This window comes from Catharus ustulatus, chromosome 6 (genome assembly GCF_009819885.2).
Source record: "Catharus ustulatus isolate bCatUst1 chromosome 6, bCatUst1.pri.v2, whole genome shotgun sequence".
In the NCBI taxonomy this organism is placed as follows: Eukaryota; Metazoa; Chordata; class Aves; order Passeriformes; family Turdidae; genus Catharus; species Catharus ustulatus.
This window is the reverse complement of record NC_046226.1, coordinates 6,807,092-6,831,512: the sequence shown is the minus strand read 5'-3', so window position 1 is coordinate 6,831,512 and position 24,421 is coordinate 6,807,092. Positions and strand designations below refer to the sequence as shown.

Genomic DNA, 24,421 nt, shown 5'->3' with positions numbered 1-24,421 from the left:
ACTTTGACATCTGATTTCTTCCTGGACATACAAAAAGCAGTGTGTGAAATGGAAGTACAATTCCTCTATTAGATAGGTTTTAGGAGAGCACCAGGTTTCTTTAAAAATGCCACCTCTCATGTATGGGTGATGTACAATAGTAAATTGGTGTGAAACAAAGTGAGAATTCTGGAATGAGGTAGAAATGGGTTGTGTAGAGGGAAGATGTTATGCACTGAGTGATGGAAGGCATTTTTCCTTGCACAGTGGCTTATTTCTTACCATTTGTAGGCTGCAGTTGTTTGTTGTTTTTTTAAAAAAAAAGCAATATGGAAATCCATAACTGAATTCTGCTATGAAGTACATCTGAGCAAAGATTATTAAAAATGACAGGCACATTTCTGTGCATTTGATAATTCAAAAGCAGAAGTAGTGCAGCACATTGGTGTTATGTGATACCAGAATATTTCTCTTTTCTGAAAAGTCTGTGATGTCTAATGTAAGAATCTAAAACATAAAATTCTTTGACATTGTCCATGAATTATAATTAGCATTTACTAGAGCATATATATTTATTTTCTTTTTTTTTCTCCCCCCAGCTCTTCTTTATGCAACTATTTTTGGAAACGTCACCACCATTTTCCAGCAAATGTATGCCAACACCAACCGCTACCATGAGATGCTGAACAATGTGAGGGATTTCCTAAAATTATATCAAGTCCCAAAAGGCCTTAGTGAAAGAGTCATGGATTATATTGTCTCAACCTGGTCCATGTCTAAAGGAATTGACACAGAAAAGGTATGAGTTATGAGGTAACAGTTTAGATAGCAGGAGTTTGTGTCCATTGTGTGCTTTCTCAGAAAGTGGACTGTATAGCAGCTTATAATTTACTAACAAATTCTTAACTGCATGCTATGCCTTTATTATGTTTGTGTTTGGAAAAAAAATGATTGTTTTAAAAATTGAACTGTTTTGCTGCTTTCAATGTATGCCTTTATTTTTCATTGTGGTAAATGTTTCCCGCTTTCCAGTCTTAGTTTGTCTAAATGCTAAATAATTTTAATGTACTTAACTATTGAAATCAATGAGAAATTGGTCTTCAAATTAGCCCAAGAACATAATGTGGTGTCTAAACTACATCTGTATTATCCTGAGAAGTATTGGCATCTGTGGATTGCAATTAAATGAGTTTGATTGGCTTGGATCTTCTGCTGATGCCCAGGATGTCAGTGTATCCATCAGCATAATCAGTATAAGATTTAATGGCAGCAGAGATTGATCTCCCCGAGCTCCAATCTCTGGACTGGCACTTCAGGCCTTTGGTAGGGAGGAACAGAGAATGTGATACCCTTGGCATCCCTGCCAGGGTGGAAATCCTGCAGGACTTTAGCCCTCAGAAGGATCTGAGGTCATTTAGGTTTCTTCCAAAGCTGATTTCAGAAGGTCATCTTTGGAGAGTGATTCACCATGAGCCAGGGCTGACCTCATGGCTGACCACAGAACTCTCTTTCTGCATTGCATGTGCAGTGAGTCTGCCCAGCTCTGGATATTTCAGAGAGCTGAGGCAGGTGAGGGAAGGGTTCCACCTGCAATGCCTTGAACATAAGGCAAGATAAAGGAATTTTAGTACAGATTTTTGTTCAGTGAGGATCAGTGATGCTCCTATGGCTCCTGTGGCCACGTCAGCTTAAATTAGGCATTCAAGCTCCAGTATCCATGATTTCCCACCTAAGAACTTAGAGACCAAAGGTCCAAAAGAGTTAAGGAAAAGTCATGACAGAGGACAGATGACTCTTGAAATGTGCTTGCAGAGCTTTGAAGTTCTTTCTTCAGTTGAATCTCTGGTGCAATGTGGGAGGGTGATGCAGATTGCTCAGATATGCCAGGATGAAGTCCCTGCACTGAAAAATCTTACATCATGCTGATGCCACACCAGTTCTCTTATTTATCATCTGTTGAGAAATTCAGTTTACCACCACAAATAAAACTACTTTAGGTAGCAAAAATCTTTATTTCTTTGATTCTTGTGCTTCAGTATGCCACATTTTTTAATATATTAACTTCTTGTACACTAATACCCACCCTAATATCCTAATCCTGATTGACACGTGTTAAAATGAGCTTTTCTGTTCTACACTACTGTAAATCCATTCAGCTCTGTTGTCTAAACTTCAAACTACATGAAAATTCAGCTGCTATTTGCATTTATCTTCTTGCGGTTAAGCCAGAGTCCTGTGTTACTCCACTGCAGTTTTATTAGATTTTAATGATGCTTTGCAGTTAATTAGGAGAACCTATGCTTTAATTACTGAAATTTCCTACCATAGTTTCCACATGTCCAGTTTTATAGATGATAAAAATGCAGTTAGAGCCATAATCTCCAAATTGTGGCAAGCATTGTTCTGTGGTCTGTGAGATGGAGTGGCTGCTTAGCTAGATAATTAATTTACCTGTAAAATCTGTGACTTAGGTTTTCAGCTGTTTTCCCTTGGTGAAGACTTACCAAAACATAGGCCTGGTTCCAAGCCCAATTTAAAACTGTGGAAGTATTTCAGGAACCTCTGCACCTGGACATCAGTAGTTGCAGCTAATGGAGCTTCCCAGAAAAGCCCATGGTACAGAAGAAGAGAGACAGGAGAAAGGGAAGAACTTGAGCACCAGATTGGGTATTTGGGTATTTTGTGTCCCTTGCAGCCTGCAAGTCTGCAAAAACAAAAGCTGCAGTGGCACAGAGCATCCCAGGGTCTGTACAAGGGCAAGGGGCAGGCAGTTTGCTTTCTGCTGCAAAAACCTGGCCTTTAGCAAAAGCTTGGAAAGCTGCTGTGCTGCAGCCAGTCTTACATTTATCTCCACTCAGAAAAGTGTTATGATGTCTCCACCCAAACAAATGAGAAACTGTTGTAAATTCCAGCTGAAAAATCATAGAAACAGCGGTACAGTCCTAGAGATTGGCCATCCAGGGTGGGCTTCTCCTGCCTCAGGTCCTCCTTTAACCCTTCAAGCCCTGCTGTGAGAAGCTCTGCACTTAAATTGCATCCATCTTCACCAAACCTAGAGCAGAGGTACCCAGTGTGATGTCAGATTTATTTTGGTGGGTACAGAGGGGATAATGGGAGGTGCTGAGTCCAGACAGTGCTCCAGCTTGGAAAAGAGAATTTTTGTTCTGGGTCTTGGATTGCTTCTCTGCACTGCTTTATCTGACAGTCTGGACCTGACCTTAGAGGTTTCTCCCAGTTTCATCTTCTAAGCTCCAGTAATGACATTCTGTTGTGAGGATATATTTGCATCACATGATTTCCCATTTTCCTTAATTTTTGTGAACTTCTCATTAAGCTTCTTATTGTCTTGCAAAACACACATGCTCATGAAACAGGATAATTAGTGAGGAATTTAATCTTTTCCATCAGACAGATCAGACAGTTTCCATCATCCAAGAATGTTTTTCAACCAAATATACTCTATTACTTCCTAAATTGTTCCAAATATATCTCCATTGTCACACTGGAGTGTGTTTTGAGACATTATTTGCCCCAAATTTGCAATACAGTCTTTCAGTCACTCAGCATGTTGAAATGGTTTTGTTTTGAAACCCAAATTTAAAGAACAAGAAGGAAGAATGAGTTTTTTTATATGATTATTGCAGTAGGTTTCTGTGATGTTGAATTATCCTAGCACTGACGGAGCAAGAATTAACACATGTTTCTTTGATAACCAAAGATTTTTAATTAATATGCTTGAAATCAAAATATAAGTTAAAAACTTGATGGACATTACTACCACTTCATATGTGTTGATTTGTTGCCTCAAATATTTATCCCTGAATGATACATTGGGTGTGTAGTCCCAAAGAAGATCTTGGCCAAACTGATGAGTCCTTACATGAGAACTGAAGGCAAAGTGGAAGTTAGAGTGGGGAGGTTAAGGGAAGTCCTTGCTGCCTCTGTAGCAGGATGTCCTGAAAAGAATTTAAAACCTCAGTGTGTTTTCCTTTTATATGGAAGAGGACTTGATCTCCGACACTGAAGGGTGATGGTGCTTTAAGCTCAGAATTTTGGTGTCCCTGATCTCCTAGGGAATAGCTCATCTTCAAATCCTGCCTTCAGAGCACATTGCTTCAGCCCATCTCTGAGTGCTCACAAACAAGGAATTAACAGTGACACTAAAAGCATTAGCATATTTATTATTATTACCTAAGGGGAAGCAAGTGGCCTCTGATCCATAATCTTAAATCACTTAAACATGAGAGACCTCCTCTGACAGCTGGGATGAGATATGTGATATGTGGACACTTATCTCCTGGTGTTACAGTGACTCAAACAAGATGGGATTTCTTTTTCCTTTTTTTTTTTTTTTTTTAAGTGATGAAGATTTTGGGTTTACTCACCTAATAATGAGCAGGGTTAAAAACATGACAAAACTGAAAAGCCTTTATGCATTAAACAGCATCTCTCGTCCATCACAACCTGGATTTTTTTCTTTTTTTGTGAGAGGTAAAAAAGAAGCAGTACTTTCTGTGTATACAACCATTTTTAAGTAGATTTTTTTTGCAGTAATAATTTGATATATGAAACACACTGAATTCAAATGTCTTAGTTTTTATTAAAATATCCAGGCAGCAAATGAGAAATTTATAGATACTAGCTCTTCTGTAAGAAATAGGTCATTATCCAGGAAAGCAGAACAACCATTAACTAACATGCGGATGTCTCAAGGTCTTATCTAATGATAACATTCTGAAATGTCTGTAAAACCCAAAGATTTTCTCATCTTGACCTCTGTGCTGTTGTATGGCTTACAATTCGCTCGAAAAGCAATTAAATAAATGTCTCTCATGTTTTAACAGTAGTTTCCTTCAGAAAAGCCATAGGTTGAACAAGAAAAAAGTCATCTTACTTAGTTTCAACCTGAACATCAATGGCAATTGGGATAATGAAAGGCAATTCCACATTGCACTGACTGAAATGGAAATCACAGGAACATAACACAGTATTAGAATTATTCACTGCTGACCCCCCTAATCTTTCATAAAGGAGATGGGTTTATGGTAAATAGACACAGGTTATAACTTCATTTAACATTAATCTACATGAGGACAGTGCAGCTTATTCATATTTGCTGTAAATAGGAGCTTCAAGAGCTGTAGAAATAATTAGTGCTACCCTGAGATAAACAGAGGAATCAGGCTGCCCTTCCTGCCACGTCCCATCACACTGAGGTGTCTGTAAGTGCTGGCTGGATTTCCTTGTGGATGACCACGAGTAGAAGGCTGCCAAGCTCTGTGGCCAAAGAGAATTTCCACAAGATTAGCTGTGACAGCTGCACACAGTTCCCTGCTGGAAGGGATGGGTAAAAATGTTCAGACGAGTGTTTTTGTTTCATTGTAGAGGCTGTAGAGTTTGTTGGTCGTTCCTTGCAGCTGGGGATGAGGTGAACAAGGAGTTGTGCCTCACACACAGAGCTGAGATAGGAGCAGGTACAGCTGGGATCCATGGATCTCTGGAGAGCAGGATGCAGGAGAGATGCTCAGGGTCTCACACTCCTTCCCATGGCTCCGTGAGCAGGGTCTGTGCACCAGTGGGGCTCTCTGTTTCCCCTTTATGGATTGTTTGCCTCCTGCATGCACTCTGCAGGACCAGAGAGTACTCAGTTATCTCTGCCTTTTGGCAGAGTAATATCTTGGGATTAACACAGAATAATTGGTGAACTTGTCATGCTTGAGGAGATGCCAGGGCTGTTGGAGCAGCTCATGAGCTTAATTCCCTGAGTGGATGGGCTGGGCAATTCCCTGAGCACTGCCAGCAAAGGGATGGAGCAGACAAAGGGGCTGACAGTTCCACACCACATCTCAGGGAAGGTCTTCTCCACATCTGTTTTCAACCTTCATTTCCTTGAGTGTCTTTACATAATGCTGCATGTGAGAAAATAAAGCCTCCTCCAGAAGAGGCACAAAAGAAAATAGTGCACTGAATAATTCCATTCTTCCAAGGGTGACCTTAAGTGCCAGAAACTGTTGTGACTTGAGAAATTCTTTGATGTACAACACATTCTTTCTGATGTTTCTCTTTCTTGTTTTATCTAAAAAGCTGTTTTTTAAGGATAGATTTCCCAGTAGTGTGCTATCCTTGCCCCACTAGAAGGCTGTGCAATAACTTTGCTCGCTGTAGAAATGACAACAAAACTGGAAATAATCAAACCTTTAAATATGTAACCTTTAGGCAACCTGGGATATACTACTGGGGTCATCCATGGATGTTATTAGTGTGCCACTTTTCACTGCATTAGACAGACCAGTAGCCCCTGGTCTGGTGAGCCACTTTGTTCCTTAAATGACATGTTGCTGCCTCTCATCTTGTCCTGATTTTCAAATCCTTAGCCAGATTCTATCTGTGTTGACAAAACTGAATTTAATGGACTCTACAGCCAATTTCTAGGGATTTTTAAAATGTCTCTAACAGGTTACTCAGTTAAAAAAACAAGTTAATGTTGTTATGATACCACTAAATCTATCAATTTGAATCACTGGTTCAGCTCATTTATTATTAATAAGAAAACAAGCCAAACTCAAATGTGATTTTCAGATCTCGATTTCAGAGCATTTAAATCCAAGTGACCTTGGATCTTACTGCAATTAAAACACAGCACACCACTGCTGCTGACATTCATTTCTCAGTGCCAAGACGCTCTGTGATGTATTAAAGACCACCCTAATGCATGCAGGGTTAATTACTGCTCAGCTCCATACATCATCTTTGAGATCCTTACAAAATTACCTGATTATCACAGAAAAATGCTGTGATTTGCCAATCAGCTCTTTTCATACCTTTGTCTCTTTGGCCTCCATCCAGGGCCAAATGTAACACTTTTAGCCAGGCCGGAAAAAGAATTCCATACTCAAATGAGCCAAATCTTTCTAAAAATCTGAGTAACTTGGTCAGTTGCCTAGTGAGTGTTGTGGGTTTTTTAGAAAGAACTGACCTTGATTCTGACTGCTGAATATGTCTGAAAACCCAGAGTGGCCTTTCTCCACAAAATAAACAGACTTATCTCTGGCCTCAAATGGGTTTGAGGTTGGAGGAGTTTAATTTCTTTATTTTTAAAGCAGGCATTTTTAGTATCTCTGATATTTATTACAGTTATTCATTTAGGAAACAGTCCTAGTTATTACACCACAGAATGTCAAAGCTCTTGGCTTGGTTATCAGCCAATGTGCTCCCTACCTCCAATCCCAAAATGTGGGAATCCTGTGTGCTGAAAGAGGATTGATAGCTAATATTCATGATTCAGTGGCTTCTGCCCCTTTTTTTGACAAGTCTTAACTGCCTGCTATGCCATCCCATGGTGTTTTACAGCTGGGGAAATTTTTTAACAAATACTTAAACCTGTAAACCCATCCTAAAAGATGTCGTTTGGACGCACTCTTAATCTGTGCAGTTTTTGTTTTGATTCATTTGCTTTTGTTTGAATTTTTTATAATCTCTGCTCCCTGTAGAGCTCTTTGAGCTGTTCAGGAAGCTTATCTTGAACTGCCTGCACATGCTGGGGAAATGGATGAGAGAGTTAAAAAATCAGATGGAGCCTCCTGGGGAGCTTAATTCCTCACCCCTACAGATCTTGAGCTGAAAATGCTGTGAGATGTTCTGTGCCAATTCCCAGTGGGTATTCCAGAGCTGGTTCCTGCCTTTCCCAATCTCTAGCAGCAACCACAAGCCATTCTCTCACTGTCAGCATTTTCCATATGAGATGATCAGGAGATGCTGCTGCTGTTGAGTCTTTGCTCTGGGAGTTGTGCTGGAGTCTGTATCAGCTCAGTGGTGATGGCAGAGCTCAGCAATTGTCTTACATTGACTTTGAGGAGATTCAGTTTCCTGTACAAAGAGGGAAAATGATAAATATTAGTCTGGGCTTTCCTTTCTACTCCCTCAGCTCTGTAGTGGGTCAGGTCTTTAAAGATACCTGTGTGCTGTTCAGGGAGCCTTGCTTCTTTCCTGGTGGAATCAGAGTTGGTACAACCAGCAAAGATTCTCCTCTGGTTAGAATTCAGCTTTCTCCCCTGATTTTGCACTGATACACAGCAGGTTCTGTTCTTTCACGCAGCCTGGACACGTAGGGGAGAGCTGGCTGCAAAGTCTGTGGCTGCAGATTTATTACAGAGTAAATTCTGCAGCAGCACAAGCACCTGTCCTCTCCAAGTCCCTCACTTAGCAAAGCATTGCCACAGCATCCTGGATACCCTGCCTGCCTTACAAACTGCCAAAGGCCATGGAATCTTCAAGGAAATCCCCTCTTAAGAAATTTGTCTTGGTGGTTTTTTGCTGTGCTGCTGAAAGAATGCACAGGGCAGAGCCAATGTCCCAGCAGAGCTCTGGTTCTGTCACCAGGATGTGTTGGAGGCATTTCCTTCACAGTGAAAAGATTCAAAAAAGATTTTTTTTTTTTTTTTTTTTTTTTTTTTTTTTTTTTTTTTGTGCACGCTCATGTGTGCATTTGTACACACTATGGACTCAGGGACAGCCATGGTGATATTAATTTGTATTTCTTTAGTTGCATACCGCCTTAAAAAAGCTGATACCTCAGTGAGAGCAATTCACAATAGAATGTCCAAAATCATGTGCTATCAGTAAGGGGTCATTTTCAGGTGAATATTAATCTGAATTTGAAGTGCTCATTTGAAGAGCATGCAGTAAACAGGCAGCTGAATCTTGCAATTGTCTGTCTTTGCTCTCTTTTTTTTCTCTACCTATATTTACATGTATCTACAGCAGTCAACAATGCCTTGCCAAATCTTCTACTATTTAATATTTGTTTTATTTGTCATCTGTTTCATTCTCTGTTCCCAATGCCTATGTATCAGGCAGGAAAACTCAAATTAAGCAGATTTGTTCCTGGCTAACTCTTAGATCATTACTCATTTACTGCTGATATCACTGATAACTCATATCTCCGTATATCTCTGTACAGTGATTTGTTATTAGGAGAATCACTTTATCATGACATCACAAAATTCCTGAATTATGCTTCCTAAGACTGGCTTTTCTTTGTGCAAGTTTTTGTCTCTCTATTCCTATTACAGTGTGTAATGATAGATAGGCTGCTTCTATCTATAAAAAAATAATTCTTTGAGTGTTCACTTTTAATACTCTGTATTCAAGTCTGTATTTGCTGCTTTGCATCCAAGTGGCTTTTATTCTTGAGGGACACAACTATTTTACATTCCAAACTAACAAAGGGTCCTGGAACATCTCAGAATCTTACAGGAGCAACCTCTGTAACAGTTGAACCAATTTTTTCTGCAGCTTGGAAGCTCAAAAGCTAAAATTTGGTAATCAGTCATGTATGAACACGGACATTTTTCTTAAGAGCAATGTTTGAGAATTCCTAGCTTGTGGCCTTGTTAAGTCAAAAGCACTTAAATTTCTGAAAGTATTAAAGGGACATAAAAAACTCATAACCATGATTCAGGCCCAAGAGTAGATAAAAATGTTAAAAATCATCAATCATGGTAGAAAAGAAAGCAGAATTTTTCATTAAGTTACTTTTGAGATGAAGAAAGATGGTATGTTTCTGTTTTATTGTAATGAAGACAAACTTTCTGTTTGATTCACAAGTAAGGCTGAGGTAAAACCATCACTCTCAAAAGTAATCTTTTTTTTTTTTTATTGAGAAACTAAGGTGTGCCCATATTTCCACTGGTAAATAGAATGACTCAGGTAAATAGACTTTTGTAAAATTGACATTTGGCCCTACTAAATTATGGAAATGTGATACAGAATATGGTCTACAGTGACTCATACTATTACTAATGCAAATGATGGCTTATAGAGAACATGCCTTGTCAAATGTGTTTATTACTATTTTTTATGGTAAAATGTATTTATGCAGGAGATTTTAATGTGTTCTGTACAACATTTTGTTACAGAAAAATATCATTAACCCAAATTGACTTACTCTGTGTTAAATAAAATAAAAACTAATTATCTGGCAGCTCTGGGAAGTGAGGAAACCTCATGCAGGAGGAGGTTTCCAAAGAGAACCTGTGTGTCATAGGCAGAAAAAGCATCTTCTATCTCTCTTTTTTTTCAAGATTGAGAGGTGACCTGGTCATATTCTAGAAACACCTACATATGGAAGAGATTTATGATTATTGCAGGTCTTTTATCCCAACAAGATCACGGATTCTCTGGCTGTTGGCTGAAAATTAAAAAAAACAGATCAGAAACAACACACATTTTGAAAGAGAGAGTAGCTGTCCATTAGAACAAATACCCTGTAGCATTTGAAAACATTAAGTCAAGGCCTTCTAGGCTGTAATTTTACCAGATATTCTGGGATTGATGGGAACATTTGGAGTGGAAGAGGTTAGTGCAGATGGCAATAGCCCCTTCTCACCACACACTGTCATAGTACAGAGAATGGGACCATAACTTCTATTTTACCTTTCTGCATTCATTATGTCTTTGATCCCAAAGGAACTTTGATCTATCTAAATAAGAAAAAGACTAAATATTATTATTGAAATAGAAGTTATTTATTCTTTTCATATTCTATGCTTTAGGAGCTTTAGTAATGCTCTGCAGTAATTTGTTTTATACCTCTCCTGCATTAAACAGAAATTAAAATAATGGCTTGAATTCATTAACATGAGCATTTTCCTCAAAGCTTAGTCAGGGTTACCAGAGTGTCCCTCTGATATTATTCCATGATAGTCAACTCATTAACCCAGTGTCCCTGTCTCCTGCACTGTCTGCAGAGCAATTCCATATGATGAGAAATTAATCAGTACTATTGATCTGCAATCTTCTTGATATGAGACTTCCAGGGTGCTCTTACTCTCATGCTCTTTCCTATTATTTATCCTAGGAAAACATTAAAAGGTTTTATATGTTTGTCAGTGCAATTAGCTACTGTGCATTTTGGGGTATAAGGATGTTACTGTGTTTAGGAGGGTGTGCAAATATTAAACACACCATTTACAAACCCAACAAGACCCATACATTTTCACTTTTCTTTCTTCAGGTGTATTTGTTTTAGTGTTTCAATAGGGAAAGCTATTTAAGGCAACAAACCAGTTGAAGGTCTTTTTTAATTGATCTACAATAAAGATCTCTTCATAGTGGATAGTTCTTCACTCACTTTTACTTTACATTTCATGATGTTTCATTATACTTCCTTTTTCCTCCAATCTGTATGGATTTTCTAATCTCTAAGCTCTCCTGGGCAGGTAATTCCTTGTGTATGTCACTGAAACTGAGCCCTGGGTGTGTTTGGACATGTGTTGGAAAGGGGTCACCTACATCAAGACTTCTGAAAGCTGAGTTTTCTGAGTGTGAACAAAATGTGGTGTTTTTCTATTGTGGATGGTCTGTCCTTGCATGTCCTCGAGCTCCTTCAGCTCTGTGTGTCTGTTCTGTGCTCCTGCAGGGACTGAGCATAGAGCAGGCATAGTCTGGGCACCAGGTCTGGGGGGACACCCACAGACAGGACAGAGCATTTCCACCTGCAATTCCGGAAAAGCAGTGGGAAAACTGTTAGGAGTGAGCAGAGTGTAACAGAACAGTCCTGTCTTCCACATCACCCTTTCAGACAAAGTGAAAGCAGTAGATGGGTAGGGGAGGATTATCCCAAATCAGGATAAAATTCCCACCAGAATGTCTCTGAAATGGATGGATGGATGGATGGATGGAGGATGGATGGATGGATGGATGGATGGATGGATGGATGGATGGATGGATAGATGGATGGAAAAATGGAGGATGGATGGATGATGGATGGAAGGATGGATGGAGGGAGGGATGGAGGGATGGAAAGATGGATGGATGATGGATGGATGGATGATGGATGGATGATGGATGGATGGATGGATGGATGGATGGATGGATGGATGGATGGATGATAGATAGATTTCAAGATCCACCCCCAGGCACATCTTCAGACTCATCCATCGGGTTATTTCAAACAGCGCTGGCCTTGCTGCCACATGCCCTGCTGATTATTTTTCCATCTTTTCTTTTCCCCAGGTCCTGTCGATCTGCCCAAAGGACATGAGAGCAGACATCTGCGTGCACCTGAACAGGAAGGTGTTCAACGAGCACCCTGCCTTCCGGCTGGCCAGCGACGGCTGCCTGCGAGCCCTGGCCGTGGAGTTCCAGACCATCCATTGTGCCCCAGGGGACCTCATCTACCACGCTGGGGAAAGCGTTGATGCTCTCTGCTTCGTGGTCTCAGGATCCTTGGAAGTCATCCAGGACGACGAGGTGGTGGCTATTTTAGGTACTGTGATCTCTGCTGGAGTGCCTGTGGGTTGTGTGTGTTTTCCTTTTGCTGAGGTTTGAATATTAACGAGTCTTGCCTAACATCAGCTGGGGCTATGGGAGGCTAGCAGTTGTCATCAGATGGAGATGCTGTGTCTCCAGAGATCCTTCTCTAGAAGCAAATCCTTCATCTTTTGTGCCAGTGGGAGTGCTCTTTCTGCCCAGTATGGCTCACTGGTCACAGCTACAGTGTCTCTGAGCAGAAGAGAAAGGCATCTGTGTGCTTGGCATCTTTTAAACCGAGGAAATGCACATTGTTTTATGTTTCTCCCTCAGGAGGATTTCCACATTAACCTTCGCACTGGGATTTTCATTTGTCTGTGCTCTAGCCCAGAATAACACCTGCAAACAGTCTCTGGGAGGAGGCAATTTTTTTGCTTGTAGACAGCAGGCTTTAAAGAAAATAAAGAGTCTGATCTGACTTTGAAAAGGGATGGGGTTACAGCATGTATCAAACCACAGTCATGAGAAGTCTGAGTAATGGGGGAATTTAGGTAAATCACTCTTTGCTGTCTGGTTTTGAGAAAGAGCCCAGTGCAGACTCTTGTTAGCTTGGACAGGATTGGGAAAGGTGTGGCACATGGTGGGACTGAGTGGTCAGCACTGGTGTGGAGGCAGGAATCCTCCTCAGAGGCAGAGCTATGTGGAGGGAAAATTGGTGGCTCTGCAGAAAAACTACCCAGGGCCTGCCCTGCCCATTTAAAATAGACCCATTTATTGTAGAACTCATATCCTGTTGGATATTTGCCTTAAGCTGGAGCTGTGCTCCCTGAGGGCAGATCCAGTGGGTTCCTGGTCCTAGGGCATCTGTCAGACCCCACCGAAGCTCTGTGCTGCTTCTTCCCTCTAAGGGTGGCTCCAGAGGGCTCCTGACGTGTTTCCCTAAAAATGTGCCTGTGCCTGGGGTGGGATTGGGCAGTGTGGGGATGGGGCTGCATGGAAACAGCTCCCCCAGGGCACCACTGGGATTGTCCCAGCTGGAGCATGAGCTCAGGAAAACACAAATCCATGCTTCTTGCAAATGCCTGCTGCACCTTTCTGTAGTCTAGTGTACACTGGGGTTTGAAAATGAGAGATTTAATGTAAGAATGAATCTGTTTCCATATTCAGATGTGAACTCATGGTGATGAAAGCTCCTAAATCAACAATTTCCATAGGAAATTATTCCTTGTATTCCAGCTCACTGGACCATTTCATTTTTATAATTAATCTCAGTGATGATATCTTATATTTGCTTACAATTATTTAGAAAACAAAGGGCTTGAGAGGGAGTAGCAGTATTTTAAAAAATAAATGTTTTTTACAATGAAACCAATAAATATGTAATTTACTGAACTAAGAGCTATCACTAAATGAATTACATGCAAAACTTGATTGCATTTATTAATGAATATTTTACACAACAGTAAGAGCATTTTGTTTCTACCTTTTATATGTATTAAATCTAATATCCATGTTAGTCCCCATTTGACCAGAGAGACTTTTAGCCATACCTGGTTAAATGAATTACCTTTAATTACCAAAAGTGCCTTCAATTCTTCCATGACTCAGAGCCGTGTTCATCATGCACTACAGGGATTGGCAGAACGTGTACATGTAACTTAAAGCAAAATAAACTGCTTCCTCTAGTCCTAGAACACTCTGAAGAGTTTTTTTCATGCTCTGACAGATTATTTAGCAGAATAGTGAACTGAGTAATTATGGGATATTGTGTCCTTAAAATTCCCTTGTGAAAGAAAATCTCTCCCACTTGTAGTTGCAAAGACTTTTCCAGTGGCAGCTGCTGCACCTGAAACAGCAACTGCAGATCAGACAGTGAAAAACGTAATTTTTATTGATCTGTTCTGCCTTGAGAAGTTCAAGCACAAGGAACGTGAATCTGCCTAAGGGGGAGACCAGACTTTTAAAAAACTGACTAATGGGAAAACCTCAGCACCTGCTTTGAATGCTCCAAGCTTCTGCTGCCACTCTGGTTTTCCCAGGGAAAAGCAACTTGCAGGATTGTGCTGCCACTCTGTCCATCTTCTCCCCCAGCAGTGACCTAAAGCAGAGGAAATGCAATAAGTATCCTTTGGAAACTTGACCTCATTAATTTCCTCTATGAGAGCAGGAATGAACAGGACATGTTGTCTCCATGCTCTGGTCCTTGCAGAGCAAAGAACAGTGCAGTGTGATTGAATGCAGTTTAATACAGTAGTGTGTTATTTGTCTTGCTTAAAGAAAGAGAGAGGGAGAAGGGGTGTTTTGGTTTTTTTTCAGCAATGCTCACCCACAGATGGGTGGTTTGATGTATTTTTAAATGTGGAATATCCAAGAAAAGTGAGTCAGGTAGGGACATTAAAACAGGTTAAGAACCAGCATGTCCCATCTCTTACATTCATGCTTCCGTCCAAAGTGCAGAGTTTCATCCTCCCTCAGGTCCTGGCATGACTCAGCCCATGGATTTTGCTGCTTTTTCCCTTTGCCTATCTTCCCTTATCATGTTCCTTGCCTCACAGCCAGGGTGAGTTAGCACATCCAACCTCCCTGACTGCAGAAACCATCCTCAGGAGACTTGGCATCACATCCAGGTGCTTTTCTTTTTTTCCACCTTCATGGAACAACCATCCTTTCACTCAGCAGCAGTTTTCCTCCCTCAACAGCGCCAGCTTTGGTGTTTCCCGTGCTTGAAATCAGGTGGAGCCTGGTGATTGACAGGACAACTTGCAGCACTGTGACATTTTGTTCCCCCATGGTTTGATTTTGTTCTCATTTGTGGCTAATTAAACGCCCAGCCGCTGCAGCAATCAGCACTACAGAAACACTAACTGTAAGAGAATGACTCCAGTTGTAGACCTGCAGTTTTTAGGACTCATTAATGGAATATCCAGGTGCCCCATTATGTTCCCCTCATTACTTACCTCCCCTTCTCGAGGGCAGTGTCCCACCTTTTGCAGGTGCTGGCTGTAGCAAGGAGCACTGTGCAGAGCTGGGGTGCAGAGGGAAAAGGAGACACAGACATCTTAACATAACTCATCTGCAGTTGCCAGGAGAATGGAGAAGGGCAAATAGCCTTGTCTCTAATTATCCAAACTTTCCCAGCAAGCGAGGTGACCCTGAGAAGGCACATCAGTAATTTTCCACCGTCTCAAGCAGGAGTAAACAATTTAACTGGCATTGCTCTGCATGGGGAGGTGTTACCAGCAAAGCATCTCAGTGAGGACCAGGGGTTTGGAGTCCCCAGGCTAATGAAAAGAGGCATCAGCTACCAGAGGGCACATCATAATTCACCCTGCTGCAATTAGCCTGAATTTGCTCCTGATGAGGAGTCACACACGGGTGGCAGTGCCAACCAAGTGGCTCTGAAAGTTGCATTCCAGCTCCTGCTATTTGCACAGCTGGCTGTGTAAGGTGTGCAGTAACTTAAACTGGGCATATTGATTAACAAGGTTTAAAGAAGTTGTTTTTTCAGCAGAAAAATAATGGCCCACCGTGTTCAGATGTTGATTGTAGGAATTGATCAAAAATATTGCTCAAGCTGCATAGCAATAAAAATATATTGAGCAGTGAAATCCTGGTGGGGGCTGCTGCTGAGTGAGCTCAGCATGAGAGTCAAGACAGAATGAACATAAATTTAATAGTTCATGTTTCAGCCACGCTTAGGGTCCTGATCCCATAGTATTCAGTTATTTGCCTTTATATATTACATGTTAATCCTCAGCATGTTCTCCATGTAATTTCAGAGTAACCCATTATTAATTGTTATTAGACAAAACAAACCTTGTTAGAGGTCTGATTCATTAATTATTTCCAAATTTTTTATCTGTGAAGGGGATATGATGTGGTATCAGGAGCAAAACAAGTGTTTTCTTGAGTTTGGTACAGGTGAAAATAGGGATGAGTCTTTGTCTGCTCTTAATGCTACTTGTGTTTGGGGTTAAAAGATTGAGTCTCCCACCAAATGACACAGAGTAAAGTTCTTTAGGGAGGAGGGCAGCTCCCATTTGGGTGAGCAGGAGCTCCACAGCTCTCATCCAGGGGCATTAGCAAGGGGATATTTGGTATCCATGCATCAGCACTTTGAATTTCCATGCCTGGGCACGTGCTTTGTGCAGGATGCACTTTGTGACATGGAAACCTGTCAGTCCAGTTCCATCTCACAGCATTAGTGGCTAATTCCCCAATTTTAATTTGTTTAGTTGCAGATTGGGTTTCTTCTCAAGTGGAATGAAGGTGGCAGAATTAGCCCCTGTGTCAAATCAGCTCTTGTTAATTTATACTGAACTTCTGTGTTGTTTTCCATGTGAAGTCAACCAAGGCAGACTAATTGTGAGCATTTCCCCGGGTTAGTAGCATGCACCTGGTAGCAATTTACAGAACAGGCTGTGTCCTATTTCATCCATAGGAAAAGTCCCCTGTGTTCCAATGAGTTAAAGCTCTAAATTAACTAAGAGGAAAATGATTCATAGAGGAAAAGGTTTGGGTTTTTTTCAGCTAGCAGAACTGAAATAATTAATGTGATTTAGGCTGGGTTTTAAGTGCTGAATCTGAAAGTATTTTGCAAAATGCTTGAAGGGTTACTGGTCTGAAAATGAGTGTGATTTGCTGGTCTGCACTGTGCAGTTCTTCTTAAGTGCCTTGGAATTGGTCAGATTTTGCAGGTCTGGGTTGACACCTGCAGTACCATTGTAAGATTTAGTCCTACTGATGCTTGTTCAAAAGTGTCATTAATTCTTACTGACAAACCCCAATTTTTCATATAATTTTGTAAATTTAATAATTTTTTGTCCCTGCATGATGCTTAATTATGATAAAGAACATCAATCTTAATTTAGTGCCAGCTAGTGTGTTACTGATTTGATCCACAGTCTCCAGAGTCAGAAAGATTCCTTTCTCTGAACTGATATGTTTTTGAATTAGACCTGCATGCTTCACTGCTAAAACTCGAAAGTCTTGCCAGCACAAGAATAGGAAAATTATTTAAAATTCGTGTAGTACAGTTCTTTTAAATCAGACTAACATTTTGAGGCAATCTGATTTGCCCTACAAGTTCTCAAGGTGGTAGGAATGGTCATGCTTTCGGGTTTATTTCATCAGTCAGGAAGGATTGAAACTTATTTCTATATAAAATCAAAATGGAAATAACCTGTCTTCAAGAGCTGTGGCTTCTAGAAGGAAGTGAGGCAGTATGATACTTGCACTAAAAATGAGAGTCAGACCGAGAGAAATCTGTCTGGACTTTGGGCCCTGCTTGCAGCAGTGCTGAATGCTGGAAGAAAAGTCAATTCCTTTGTGTTTCCAGGTACAGATGGGGAAGGTTGCACTGTGTTAAATAATGCAAAGTACCTTTGCCAGCACAGACCTGGGTTTTGGCACAGTCTCTTGTCATTGCTGCTTTACTGACTGTGCTGACAATGCTTCAGAGGCTGGAAATGCTGTTTTCTCCTGTCATTCTGCCCTTTCATGTGCAGTCCTGGAGAGGTGGATTTATCTGCAGCTCAGTGATCAGCTCTGATCTGATTTTCAAGGAAGTCCTGGCCCTTCTGGATCCCCCAGAAAAAGCTGAGGCTAAAACATTCACAGAGGCAAGAAGGCCACTCTCACAGTTTAATACCATCTCTGCACATCTCGGGCTGATGTGCCAGGGTAGGAAATGCACCTGGTGGATTTGCACCACTCCATCCCCCCCATCTTCTCCAGACACCCTCTTTGGGCACAAACAGCTGGGTCAGCTAAGCCCAGACACCCAGCCAGCCTGTCCCCAAAAGTGGTCAATAGCAAATGTCCAGCAGAAGGTAGAAAGGTGAAGTAAGGAAACTGTGATGCTTCCCCAGAATGTTTCCAACCCTCCCCTGGCCTGTGTTTCACCCAGAGGGAAATCCTTTGTGTTTAGGATTTATCCCATGAATATATCCCATCATTTTGTAGACTTGTGCAGTCAGCCCCAGTGTGCTGTGGTGAGGAGATGCAGAACTGGCCCTTCATGGAGCTGCTCTGGGTGACAGGAGCTGATTCACTCCCTGCTCATTGGATTTCTACATCAATTTGGGACATGTCTGTCCTGCAGCAAGAGGTTTCACTGCAGAGACACAGAAATATGAATTTGTATGAATATAGACACCAGTATATGTAATTATCACCTCCACTTGTGTGCATGCTGTCATCACTTCATGGTATTTGGCACTTGAGCTGATTGGATGAACATTTTCTGTCTGTGATACAGTTTTACTGATCCTCAAACACCATCAGTCTTTGCTTTTCATAAGCAAGTGAGGTTTGAGTGCATCCTGATGGAAAGCCAACATCATTCATCATGTCTGGCTCGTGCTAGTGACTAATGAGGCTTTGGACATATTTTGAAATGGTTAAAGTGTAGCTGGTTTATTAGCTAAGATGGCACAGAAAAACACCTCCTTAAGAAGCCTTGGTCCCCTTTATGTGTTTTTACCCAGTGCTATTTCCCACCAAGAATTTATTCTTTAACTGCCTGCCTAAACTTTCTTCCAGAGGATCCATCAAGCTCTTATGTCTGCTAGGATATTTATTAGCAGAGTTTCTGTCCTCATCTGAAGGAGGATGAATTTTGTCTTTATATAAATCCACATGTGGGTTCTGAGACACTATTTAAAATGAGTGTTTCTGAATTCAAGTACTTTTTCATTCCATCTGCAAGCTCCTGGGGAGGTTCCATAAAATCCTTAAGAATTTTTCTGCCTGAAAGGTCCAGGCATGAATTCCTGTCTGGCAATTTGCAGGTTAGTCCGTGGTGTAGGGCTGAACAGAACATCTATCCCCCCAAATCTGTTTAGCAAGGTTGTCAGAACAGTGCATAGAAATATCCTGACCTGTTATACAGCTGCATACCATATGATCACCCCTAAATATATTAATGTGAATATATATTAATATGTTTGTATATTTTTATGTACAGGCATGCATAGAATTTAGAATGATAGCAGTGTAACTATTTCAGCAAAATTTTTGCTGAACATGAGAACACCCTTCACATGTTCTCATGCTCCCTTCAGTTGCAAAACCCAAATTTTTATCATCTTAGTGGTCTTTTCCAACCTAGTGATTTCATAATTCTATAGATGTGACATTTAGGGGATGTTTTAGTGTGGATTTGGCATTGCTGGATTAGTGGTTGGACCTGATGATCCTAGAGGTCTTTTCTAACCCAAAGGATTTTATGATTCTGTGATGTGTAAAATGTATGCAAGTAGGTCCCACTCTTAATTTACAGCATTCCTTCTTCCAGCAATGCTTTGGGCACTGTGAGCAGAGGTGGGAGGGCTTCCCAGAGCTTTGCCTCCATTCAGGAGGTGCTCAGGACTCAGCACTGGGCAGATTTGGGAGGGAATGTACTGAAGGCTCAGTAAATCTCCAGAGAGAAGCTTTGGAAATTGTGCAGGCTGCATCAGCACCTCTGCATTCCCAGCTCAGACCCAGCAGCACTTTCCCTGGAGCTCTGAGCATCCCCTGCAAGTGAAAAATACTTGTGAGTGTCTCTGGGTGGCTGTGTCAGACCTAGCCAGTTAAATTTTCTGTTTTGCAAGAAAATTTTGTCTTTATTTTGTTGCAATCCGTAAAATTAATCTTGGAATCATTGAATGGGTTGAGACACTTTGCACTAGACCAAGCTGCTCAAAGCCCCACCCAGCCTGGCCCTGAACATTTTTGGGCTGGGGCACCCACAGCTTCTCTGAGCATCCTGCTCAGTGCCTCACCACCTGCTGAGTAAAGAATTTTTTCCTTACATCTGATCTTGTCCTGAGTGAATAATTACCTCTCTCTGCACAGTGAACTACAGTTAATAGGGATAAAGTATAGTACATTAATCTCTGTATTTATGAAAAAAGACACATTGTTTTGGAGAATCTGGTAGGTTTTGTTTTCATTCTGTACATTCCTTAGCACATTTATAACCAGCAAACAAGCTCAGAAGTGTGTGTGGGAAATGTCAAATTCAAGATCCCTTAAAGGCTTCCAAGATTTTGCACTTTCTGAAGAGTATGAACCAGAATGTATGCAGAGTTTAGAGTTTCACCCTTCAAATCCAGTGAGTGGTGGCTCATGGAAGAGTGAATAAGTTCAGTTCATCGTGTCCCAGCCTTTGAGTCCCAGCCAGGGCAGTTCCCTGCCACACTGAAGACAATGAGATCTTCTTCAGCTTATGAACATTGGTTTCTTTTATCCATGATTTGTGTACAGATTCTGTAACACACTGTTGTCCTTAGTTTTGGGGTGAGCATCCACTGCTTTCAACCTCTTGGTTAAATTAACTACATATTAGCTAAATTTGAAAAGAGAACAAGTGGTTTGTTCACATTTCAGTGGTAAAAACACTCTCTTTTAACTGCACTCTGCACAGAAAGCAGAACTCAGCTTTGTCCTGTGTCCACCTCAGAGAGCAAATCCATTAAGCAATTTTCTGCATTTCAGAAATGGACTGTTCTCTATAAATTATGTAACCCTGTCTGAGCATGTAAACTGGATTTTGAACTCTAAGTAGAGACAAGGACAATTAACTGCAAAAGGTAATTTCAAAGCAGTACATTGGATAAATTATAATGTTACTAGAAAATGCTCTGTATTAAGGAAAACATTTTAAAGCACATCGTTTTATAAATTGTTCCAGCTGTGTTATGCATTGTAGTTAATTTTAATTATATAAAAATATGTAGTATCAAAAGCAGCTCAATGAGGTGCAGCTATAACCTTTCTAAGGGATGATTCTGTTACAGAGACATTTGTTAGAAAATAAAAACAGAGAAGGGAAGATAAGGACTTGCACATTTTATTTCACTCTGCTTGAGAAATGTTAGATATGTTTTACTGGAAATGGAAATGGGGAACTAGAACCTCTGACCCCTGAAAGTAATAAGGTTGTATAGATTATCCCTCTGGTCTGTGTTTTTGCAATAGAGTGGACCAAAATGTTAAAAGTTCTTAAAAGAGGAAATACAAAAATTCATTACTTTTTTAATGCCAAAACTGTAACTTCACTAACCTTCACCAAGGGGCTGCTCGAGGTGTCTGAAATCAATAGGCACTGACTGATTTGAGTTCCCTTTTAATAACTGCTGAAGTACAGAGCTGGGATATCTCTGGGGGTCTGAAACAAAAAATATTCTTTGCACCTCAGTTTCTGCTTCAGGATTTGAGGTGTCAGCCACAAACCACACACCGTGGTCCTTGCCCAGCCCACGGCCAGGCAGCAGGAGGCAGCTTTGGGATGTCCCAATGTGTTTTCTGTTGGCTCTTCTCAGAACAACCAGAAAGTCCAAACCTGAAAGCATGTCTCCAATCTGCACCCATGCTGGGGCTCTGGTTGGGTCAGAAGTGTGATTTTGAATCTTCATCCTCTTCTCCTTGGTGTCTAGCACAGGTGTGGGGGCTGTGGATTCCTTGCAGAGGAAAGAAAACTGGGCTAAGTCAGAGCACTCCCAGCCCCTGGAGCTCTTCTACAGCTAGTTCAAGTCCTCAATCAGCTGTTCTGCTAAACTGCCTGCCAGTGCAGAAGTTACCATCAGGTGTAATTTCCCCTCTGGTTGAAGGTATTTATAGGTGTAGGTGTCTCAGGTGTCAAACCCTCTCTTACTCAGCAAACATCGAAATACAGACTTAAGCCTAAGCCTCTGTTTAAGTGGATGAATTTGGGTTTAGAACTATATTTGGATGTGTTTAAGATTTAGAGGTGGTTGTTTAAAGGTTAAAAGTCTCAGTGAGGCTTTTGGTGGCTTTCCAGAAGGAGTGTTATCACTGACAGTGAACTAAAGGTGTTAAAACATCCTTTAAAATGTGGTCCTTGGGCCCTGGAAGCTGGCTCCTGCCCCTCACTGTAGAGCCCTGAGGATGAAAGAACCTAGATGTCAGAAGGTTTTTGTAAGAGCAGGACTCCTAAATCACTTGGGAACAGACACCTGAAATATTCAATCGCCTGAATATTAATTAAATGTTCATTATGTTCTGTAGCCTTTGAAAAATCCATTCCTTGTATCTTCAGCTAAAGGAGACCTTTACAATCTGGCTCTTATGCTTTGTTACATTTCACAGAGCAATCTATAAATACCTTAAAAACCTGGGGCTGGTGCTGAGGATACCCAGGTACCTCAGCTAATTTTAAAACTTTTACCCTTGTTAGTTTTTCATGGTTGGGAGCTTGTGTTGGGATAATTGGGAGCGTAAGACGGGTTGTAAAAAAATCATCTGTGTGCTGAGAAACTCTGCCAAAGCATTACCTTTTAACAAACGTGTCCTGCTGTTTTTCAGGTAAAGGTGATGTGTTTGGTGATATCTTCTGGAAGGAAACCAGCCTGGCCCATGCATGTGCCAATGTTCGGGCTCTGACCTACTGCGATTTGCATATAATCAAGCGAGAAGCCTTGCTGAAAGTGCTGGACTTCTACACTGCTTTTGCAAACTCCTTCTCCAGGAACCTCACTCTCACCTGCAATCTGAGGAAGAGGGTAAGCTCTTTATTTTCCCCTTTCTCCCACCAGCAGACTGCACAGTCCTGCAGGTGCTTGCAGTGTTTAACAATCCCCCATTTCCTCCTGATGTTTTCAGGTCATTGCAGATTGAGTGGCCTTTCAATAAATGCTGTCACTGTTGGTGATGATGGCTCAATAAAAGTTACCTGTATGTTTGCAGCTCTGGAGAGCAGTCCTAGCAGGATGACACATGAATTGCATTTCTTTTCCTTTACTTCATAGTTGCTGGTTTTCATTTTTTTTGGTTTTTTTCTGCCCCATCACATAAATGTGTGAAGTTGTATTTTATAGAATCCAGATTCTGGTTTTCTCAAAGTCTCTGGGTTACAGTTCAGAGGACAATATGATGGATCTCCATGCTGTAGACCAACTAAGAGAAATTTATTGATGTTAAATAAATAAAATACACTCATCAAAGGTACCATATTAATACCTGCTTCTTGCAGTTGCATAGTCTAGAATTTTAATATAGCAAGGTTAATAAAGCTGGGAAGTGATTTTACATTCACAGCTCACTTCCTAAACCCTCCTGCTCATTTTATAATCAATCAGCAATGCTCACTATCCATTAGTTCTTTCAAAGAACACTCCATCTAAAAATTAATTAGCTATAAAGACGTATCTTGAAAACAGGTTAAGGGATCCTCTAATTCACATTGCGGCTGCAAAATTTCATCTTTATGATTTTTTTTTTACGATTGATGAGGGTTATATAAATTTCATTTGCATAGAGAAATCTCATAACAATGATTTATAGATTACTGAGCATTAGCTGTGATCCTCTAGATGCTGAAACACTTTTTTCTGCAGCTGTACCTTGGGCATCTCACCTGCTGATGTACCAAGGCTACCCCAGTATTTCACAAGACAATTTCAGCCTCTGCAGTAGGAGGAGTTCAACACAACTGGAATTTTACTTTTTTAAGTCTAATTTCTCTTGAGCCACTGGAGCTGGTTTCAGAGGGAGTTTCAATTTCTGTGCATCACTTGTGCTCATGAATACTCCAAGTATGGCACAAAATACCCAGGGCAAGAAGATGCAATGGGATTACAGTGCCCCTCTGTCTGTGCTGGAGCCAGAAAGAGCTGAGTTATAATCAGGTTTGGTTCCAGCTTGTCAGCTTACCTCTGACTGCAAGGTTGTTAACTCCACTTCAGACCTGAAGGAGAGCTTTGGGGCTTGGAGGCTGGTGTGTGGTTTCTAGCTTCTCATTTCTCTTTCATAAGAAGTGCTCCAAGATTTGATTTCAGCATCTCCCCCCTTGCTCCCTCAACAGCTACAGCCCTGCAATGACAACTTCTGCTCAGGCATTGCTGCTGGTGATTTCATGGGACAAGAAAATGCCACATGCATTGTACCAAAATGCATTCTTTCCTTCTTAAACTGTGAACCTGTCACTCCAGCTGGCTTCCTGAGAAAAACATGGACATGTCTATTCCTGACAGGGCAGTGTGCTGCAGTTCAGCTCTGCAGTCCAGGGATGCATATGGGGAGTAGCCTCCTGGCTGAGCTTTCACAGAATTGCTTCTCTCACACACATCTTTTTTAAGGAAAATTGTTTTCCTGCAGGTCCCTGGCTTGGGGAATCACCCAGGTGGAAAAATTTATGGAATTCAAGTTCCCAGTAGAGTTTAGGTCTGTTTAGCTCAGTGTCAGG

The 24,421-nt window shown here is 41.1% G+C and overlaps 1 protein-coding gene across 1 annotated transcript in view; it reads left to right on the top strand.

Moving 5' to 3' along the window:
• The window catches only part of KCNH5 (potassium voltage-gated channel subfamily H member 5), a 157,519-nt gene that overhangs the window by 95,454 nt on the left and 37,644 nt on the right, over positions 1–24,421 (top strand). The window contains exons 8-10 of the mRNA XM_033062188.1: positions 579–778; positions 11,995–12,247; positions 22,543–22,739. Coding sequence (XP_032918079.1) covers positions 579–778; positions 11,995–12,247; positions 22,543–22,739 — 650 coding nt within the window. The remainder of the gene's footprint in view (positions 1–578; positions 779–11,994; positions 12,248–22,542; positions 22,740–24,421) is intronic.